At 29.8% G+C, this 8,204-nt stretch overlaps 1 protein-coding gene across 1 annotated transcript; it reads right to left on the bottom strand.

The window, feature by feature from the left end:
• Positions 1-885: 885 nt before the first annotated feature.
• LOC130951904 (protein EXORDIUM-like 5) lies at positions 886-2,670 on the bottom strand. Its single transcript, XM_057880651.1, has 2 exons — positions 1,784-2,670; positions 886-1,454 (listed from the first exon to the last, which is right to left on the bottom strand). Exons 1-2 carry the CDS (start codon positions 2,568-2,570, stop codon positions 1,192-1,194), a joined length of 1,050 nt encoding a protein of 349 aa, XP_057736634.1. The 5' UTR covers positions 2,571-2,670; the 3' UTR covers positions 886-1,191.
• Positions 2,671-8,204: the final 5,534 nt, after the last annotated feature.

Here is an 8,204-nt window from a genome sequence, read left to right as displayed (position 1 = left end):
TATTATGGCGCTATCGCCGCCCGTTCCCCCAAACGGTCGCGTTCTCGTGTGTTGTTGGGGAGATCTCCGCCCCCCTTTGCGAGGCGACGGAGGCTGCCCCCTCCGCTCCGGCGGCTCGAGCTCGGTCGCCGGGACCTAGTGCGACTTCCATTTAGGCAGTTGTCCCCACAGACGGCGCCAATGTTCGGGTGTCGGGTTCCGGACAGGTCGGGTGAGTAGGTGAGGGAGTGAGGACGCCTTAACTTTGGTCGCACTGGATGAGGGTCTGCCGAGTAGCCGAGCACTTGTACTGGTGAATGGTCGAGGGGGGTGTCACCTGCAAAGACACTCCGACGCCTAAGTCAGATAGTGTGCAGGCGGGAAAAGTTATGTGGAAAGGTGACGTACCTCGGGGGAAGAGCCAATCTTCCCCTTATATACACGTCAGTAGTAGGCCCCTTGTGAGGACAGGCCCATATTCCCAAGGACATTGTCCTGTAGCCGCGTGGGTCGTACAGGACACGTGTCCGGGTTGTTTGAAGGGCGAGGAGTCGGGTCGGGTGGAGCTCGGGCCAGGGTCGACCCGTCGGGTCTCTGGGCCGGGCCGTAACAGTTCTTTGGGCCGGGCCGTAACATTTTATTTTATAAATCAACTTTAATACAAATTTTAATTTTAAATCAATTTACTTTTTTAAAATATTAAAAATAATATTTTAAAAATACTCTATTGCAGATATTCTAAAGATGGGTCCATAACTCCATGTGAACTGGAGTTCAAGATATATTATAAATAGCTCTAGACAAGTTCAAATTTCAAACGGTACGCACAATCCATTCAAAACCCCCAAAATAAAGACCTGTAACTCCCCCAATGAACAGTAATAGTCAAATGAGATATCATAAATGAAATTTCTCAAGAAGCGTGGTAAAAATTAGAAAGGAATTAATTCGATCATTACATATATGATACAATATAAATAGTAATTTGCATTGTAATAAGCAATAACAATGCTATGCTAATATACTGCTGTAAAGTTTTCATCCTCTTTTATGTTTCTACCAAATAAAAAACAACCAAAAAATTACAAATAATAGCAATTAAAACAAGATATTTATGTAAAACCCCTGGCTGGAAACAACCACCAGCACCACCAGCAACACCGACCACTCCACCGAAATCAAAAGGAGGCATGGACCACAAAGAAGAGAACCCTAATCTATAGCATTGGGGCCAGCACAAGCCTTCAAGACAGGGCTCCAAATCCACTGCACAAGGAACTTCCTCCCATTCCTCCCATTCAAATTGAATGTCTTCCCTTCTCTATCCTTCATCACCTGCCCAATGTACCCTCCCCCACCTCCGCTGCCGTACAGCCCTTCACACAGATCCCCGATTTCCGTCGGCGCCGTCGGATCCTCCCCGGCGTACCACGCATTCACCAGCGGGTTCGATGAAAGCTCTGCCAACTCGTGCCCTAAAAAACACCAACATTAGAGCATAATTAACCCAATTCTTTACTAATAAAATTTATTATTTTTTTAACACTATCAAATATTAAATTTTAAATCTTAAATTCTAAATTTAAAAATTTAATAGCATAAAAATAAAGTATCGCTAATATTAATAAAAATTGCAGGCCTAATGTTTCTCATTTAATAATTTAAGAACTACATTAGCAGTGACATTGTGTATCATAAGCTGAAATGGATAACATACTAGAGTAATCAACTTAGTTAACAGAATTGGTTATAACTAAATAACAGAATTTGTAACAAAATTCAGTAGAGGTTTATTAATGTTTACCTATCACACTAATCATGCCGTCGATGCCAACGTCTCTGTTCGGCGGTGAGAGCTGCCCCGGGCCTCCGCCAGCCATGTACGCCGGCACGGCGAAGGGGTAGGCGCAGACCTCGGGGCACTGGCGGCCGGAATTCCCGATCCAAGCATAGGGGAGCGTGTAACCGACCATGGAGGGGAACGTGAAGTAGTGGAAGCCGCAGACGGCGCGGCAATAGTCCTCCATAGTGACGTCGCCGGCGGTGAGGACTAGGTAGATCCCGTTGCGGTGGTCGACGGGGAATGGCTTGGACCTGACGGCAGTGGCGATGACCTGCTGTACGGATAGGCGCGTGAGTGCGTTGCCGTGGGAATAGCGCGTGTCGGCGTACTCGCCGGCGATATAGACGGATCGAGAAATGTTGGCGCCGGTCTGGTCAGTGTAGAGGGAAACGGTGCGCCACCAGTCGGCGACGGAAGGTGAGGCGGCGCGTGAATCGGAAATGGAATGAAGGAAGTCCTTGATTGTGAGCTTGTGGTCTTGCGACCACTTACCGTACCAGATTAGGTAGATGTTGATCGGAGAAGAAAGCACCGGGCCCATGTGGTATTTCAAGTTCACCAAATCCGATGAGCCCTCGAAACGTTTCGATGAGGAAAGTGGGACTCTTGGGTTGAAGAATGATGGGTTGGTTTGCAGGGTTTGGAATTGTTGCTCTTGTTGTCGGTCATTGTTTGGTGTGGCTGAGGCTCTGCATTGGAGGAGCGACAAAATGGTAACTAAAAGAAGGTATTTCGGGAAGTGAGACATGGTTGGTTGTTGGTGGTGGTGGTAGTGGAGGAGGAGGGAGTAAGTGGAGAGCGAGAGAGATTATATATATAATGGTAAGTGTTGCGGTTTGTGAATGTAGAGGTTGATGGGCTGGAGACAGCTGCCATGTGGTGTGGGGGCATACTTTACCCCTCTTAAAAAAATCTACCTAATGCTGCTAATCAAAATATCTATCCCCATCTTTTATCTTCCATCTTTGCTTTACTATTGTTTCATTTTTATTTTTTTTCAACTTTCTCTTACTTTCTTGGACCGAGAATCATGGACTTCTAAACTCTTTTCTTGTTGAGTGTTGACTTACCGTTTTGTTGCTGCTGCAATTTAATTATTTACTCCCACTTATACTTGCCACTCTCTGGCACTGTGGCTTGGCTCACATGCACTAGAGACTAGAGAGAGAGAGTAGAGACCCTGGCTAAAATAAGTTAGGAAGAATTTCAGGTATGCCATATACTTTTTTGGAAGCCTAAAATTTTAGTTGTGATTACCGTTGAGATATAATATTAAAAAAAATGTAAGGTTTAGATTTTTTGATAAAATATACTATGGACATAAAGATTTAGAATGCTTGTAGATCATACAACCGTTTCTTTCTTTATCAAATTTTTTTTATGTTAAAATTCTCAATTTGTCCTCCACTCCTCCTGCAAGTTTGAAAAGCCACCCCAACCATATGGTTTCGGCTAAAGTGTAGTCGTGTTAGGAGTTTTTTGTTTATTCTTTTTTGTTTTTTTTTAATGTGTCTCATATTAATGTTTAATCATGTTGTTTATATACCAAAAATTAGATATTGTGTAGAAAAATTATGTATTTAATATTTGATAAAAAAATATTGTTATATTATTATAAATAGATTTTAATTAGAGGAATACTAATATTTTTAGACAAAAATCGCATGTCAATCAAAGATACTACAAAAGAAAAAATATAAAAAATCCAAGAGATATTTTCAAATAAAAAATTTATATACAAAGAGAAAAAAAATAGTACAAAACTCAAACAACTTAATATTATAAAACATTTAATTTCTACAAAAACATATGAGAAAAAAAAACAAATAAACAACTTTAATAGAAAGAAAAAAAAAACCAAATACCACATAAGAAAATTAATAAATCTGTTAACTACAAATAATATAAAATAAAAACAAAAACTTAATATGTAATTTTATACTATTACAATATCAAACACCTATATCTTTTTTTTTAAATATATAATATTTCGCTTTATATTCTCTTCTAATTGAATAATTATATTGAATTATATACAAATCACAAAATTAATACTTTATATAGTATTTTTAAATTTAATATTAATTTATATATTATTTAATTAATTTATAAACAATATAATACTTTTAAATTTATATTATAAATTATTTTTTCTTTTTGCACATTGTACGGATGATTCTAAACCTAAAATTACGTTGAGAACGGTTTCAATTTTAACCCTCAACGTTAAAGACCAAAACAATACTTATCCCTTATTATAATGTCATTTAATACTATTATGAAATTTTTATTATTCATTAATATCATGATTAATTTAATTCATTATCAATGTATCTATTTCACTTAGCAATAGAAGATATCCTAAAAACAAAAAAATTAAAAACTTGCTTTTAACGAAAATAAATAAACATTATTCACGTTGATGATCATAGATAAAACAAATTCACCTTACTGAAATATAACCTTTAATTCAACAAAATTTTATTAAACTGATTTTATTTAGAATGCAAAATTATTCATCATCATGCCTTAAATTAAACAAAATTACTAGTCTTAATCATAGTAAGTTAGTGCTAATTAATTTATGACTGGATCGATATTTAAGAAAAGTTTTATGTAACATTATTTTAGTTTTCTAATAAATTTTAATTATCAAATCATTCTTTAAACTTTTATTTTGTTAAAAAATTAATTTTTATATTAAGTTATTTGTTCTCTATAGATATTCAAATTTTTATTAAATAATAAAAAATACTAAAAGATCATCATAATTTATTATTTTTAGTCATCACTTAGTTATTAATGTCTAAAGATATGGGATAAAATATATTTTTGGATTATTAGATTAAAAAAATTAAACTACAAAAATTAAACTGATAGCTAAGTAATGATAAAAAATAATAAATTTTGATAGCTTTTTAACATTTTCTTAAATAATAATGAAGGTTGATTTATCTATTTGTTACAGAATTTAACATTAAAAAAAATTAATTTGTGTAATAAGTTTAGTAACTGATTTAATAATTAAAATTTGCTGAAAATTAAACATTTCGACCAAAAAAATTTAAAAACGAATTTACTAGTAAATAATTAATTATTGTTTCCTTTAGAATAGGTAAATAATTAATTATATAACCTATATATGTATTCTGTTGGGGTCATTATAACGAATTAGAACACTAATTAAAAAATTATCTATTCTTTTTGGACACACATCAGTATTAATAAAAAATTATCTATTTATCCATCTTAATTTCATAATAAATATTATTTTTTATCTACAATTATAATTAAACTGCTTTTATCAATTGAAAAATATTAAAAATTTTAACTTATTTTAATTATTTTTTTAATTTTTAAATTAAAAACTTTAAATTTCTTATCGTTTTGTTTTTTTTTAAATATATATTGAAACTTAACTTATTAAATATTAAGAAGATAATTAGAAAATATATATTGAAACTTAACTTATTAAATATTAAAAAGAACTCCCCTTGCTGTTGTGTACCACCAGATAGTCATCCGGTTTTGCTTCTGTTTATGCTTCTGATTATATTATTTTGCTTTTGATTTTATTATTGTTGCTGTTAGTGTTGTTGTTGTTTTTCTACTTCTGGTTGTTGTTGTTTCATTGTTGCTGTTGCTTCTTTTTTGTTTCTGGTAGATTTTGGAAAAGGAGGGGAAGAGGATGAAATTCTGGTTGATTTTGGAGAAGAAGGGAAAGGGGAAGAGTATTTTAATCCGAATGACGACTTTAAAACTAAGTTAAACCTTTTGGACTATTTTGTAGTGAAAAAAAGGTCGGGGACGAAATAAATTTTTAGCCCCTATCTTAGTACTTAATCCTTGGTAAAACTTCTACTTTTTAAAAAGTGTAACATTTATGTTTGGTAAATCAAATTAAAAATTATTTTTAATAAACACAAACAACAACAATTACGTTTGGTAAAATAATTTTTAAAATTTAAAAATACTATAAAAGACACAAATTTAAACATTAAATTCAAAAATTAGTTAATATATAAGGTTATATTAGACCTTTAAATTTTGAAAAATACAAGCCAACTTTAAAAAACTTGTTAAAAGGGAGTAATGGAATCCAAGTAGCACTGTTGAAAGAGAGCAAGAAAATGAAAATCTAAATAGTAGAGTTGATGTTAGCTATGACGAAAAAAGAGAACCCAATAACAGAACTGCTAATAACAGCAGAAAATTAATTGCACACACACAAAAGCATGTGCAGCAAAAAGGATCGGAATTAGTTAGAACTGACTTGCCAGATCAGTAGAGTTTGTTAGATGCAGATCAGTAGGGTTTGTTAGAAGAAGAGCCAATTAGCTCTTCTAAATATCTCTATTAAAGTCACTTTATATATTACAAACTCAGTATCACTTCAAGTATAATCATCTAATAATCATTCTTAAAAATCTCAACACACTTTCTAACTCTCTCTTCTCCTTCTTCTCCAACTCTCTCTTCTCCTTCTTTTACTTGATTCGTATTTTTCTTCTCAAAAATTTTGATACCTCACAAAGTTTTACCTTAGTTCCTTTCAAAAGTATTCTGATCTTTTAAAAGTTGTAAACATAATCACATACTCTTTTTGATTTATCAAACACAAAATAAAGAGCTTGTGCTTTTAAAAAGACAAGCACCTCTTCAAAAAGTTTTACTAAACCAAATCATAATCAAATTTAAAAAAAAAACTAGAATTATAGACTCACAAATTTTATAAAACCATAATGAATTAATTTTTTTGTGTATAAGAAATCATTTAATAAATAATTTAAAATTAATATTAAATATATTTTTGTTAAGTTTTATTAACAAATTGCTTACACTTGTAAGTTAAGGATAGTTACTTATGCTACTTATAATTGATTAGATGAAAAATTTTAAAATTATAATTGTCCTAAATTAATATTCTTTTGTTTGACTCTTTTCTCCTATTTTATTTTATGATAAAATTTAGTTTAACATTTTAAAAATTAATGATAATTCTTATGAAAAAATAAATGAGCACATATGAACTTTTTTGTTGTGATTTTTTAGAATCTATTTAGAATAATCATCTTTTAATTTAGATTTTAATAAGCATTATTGTTAATGCTTTTTTTCGTATCCTATGATAATTAAGAAAAGTAAACAAAACGAAAAGATCTTAACATTAGTAAATTAAAGATGGACAAAAAATATTAAATAGAGAAAAATATATCAACTTTATTATTAAGATATATATGCAATATTTTTTACCTATATTGTGTGTTAGTTTTTCAAGATAACAATATTTAATTTCACTTTTAATATATTATAAATAAGTAGATAAACAAAAGCAAAGAAATAGAAAATTTAAAAAGAATGAAAAAAATAAAAAGAAAAAAATTATTTTTAATTATAGATATCTATTTAATATTTATCACCAGTTTTTTTTCAATTTCTCTTTGTTTTTCTTGTTTAAAATATAGTAAAAGACAAATTTCAATAATATATTATAAAAATATTTTTAAATCATATGTTTATGCTATATTTAAATATTATTATATAAGAAAGAAGTCATTATATGCAAGGTAAGTATGATTGTCCTTTTAGTTTATCTATACTTATTATTAAATACATTGAATAACCTAAAGAAAAAAAATAATGCTATACATCTAAGTATTTTTGTTAACTAAGTATAACCAAATTAGTCTAACATAATAAATATCAGTTATAGCTAGTATTATTTTAAATCTTATTGTTTAACTTGGTTAGACTTGATTCATAAAAAAATTTGGATGTGTAGCGTTACTAAAAAATATTTTATTTGGATTAGAAATTTTTGTGAAAAAACACTTTTTAAAATAATAAAGTATTTTTATTAAATTTTAAACATATTTGATACATTTAAAAGAAAAATTTTTACTAAAAAAATTATTTAATTAATAATTACAATTTATAATTACAATTTATAATTACTAATTACAATTACAATTATTTTTTCTTTACTAGGCATATCATTTATCATAATTAATAATTACAATTTATACTTTTAAAAATAAAAAATAAATTACTCAAATTGAATAATTTTATTTGAGCAATAAAGAAGTAAATTGTAACAACATACATAATGTTATCATATTTACAAATATTAAATTTAAGTCTTTATAAATTTAATAATTTGTCATGTATCATGAATGAAATAAGATTAAAGTTTATTATTTTAATTTTTTTAATTAAAATCAATGTATTAATTATATAAATCATAACTTCACAAATTAAGAAATAATATATAAAAATAGATACATAATTATTTAATCAATATACAATAATATGATATATATAATTTTTGGAATATAAAAAAGTGTTGTTTCTTTAATAAATTTATTATTTGTATACGTCTAGC

The sequence above is a fragment of the Arachis stenosperma genome, chromosome 9 (genome assembly GCF_014773155.1).
Source record: "Arachis stenosperma cultivar V10309 chromosome 9, arast.V10309.gnm1.PFL2, whole genome shotgun sequence".
Lineage (NCBI taxonomy): Eukaryota > Viridiplantae > Streptophyta > Magnoliopsida > Fabales > Fabaceae > Arachis > Arachis stenosperma.
The sequence above is the reverse complement of the archived record's forward strand: the minus strand, read 5'-3'. Positions and strand labels throughout refer to the sequence as shown.

Bases quoted from the DNA above. Each gene is read 5' to 3' on its own strand.
- LOC130951904 (XM_057880651.1), bottom strand. From the start codon at position 2,570: ATGTCTCACTTCCCGAAATACCTTCTTTTAGTTACCATTTTGTCGCTC. The intron at 1,455-1,783 runs GTAAACATTAAT...GGTGTTTTTTAG, and splicing joins CGGCATGATTAGTGTGATAG to GGCACGAGTTGGCAGAGCTT.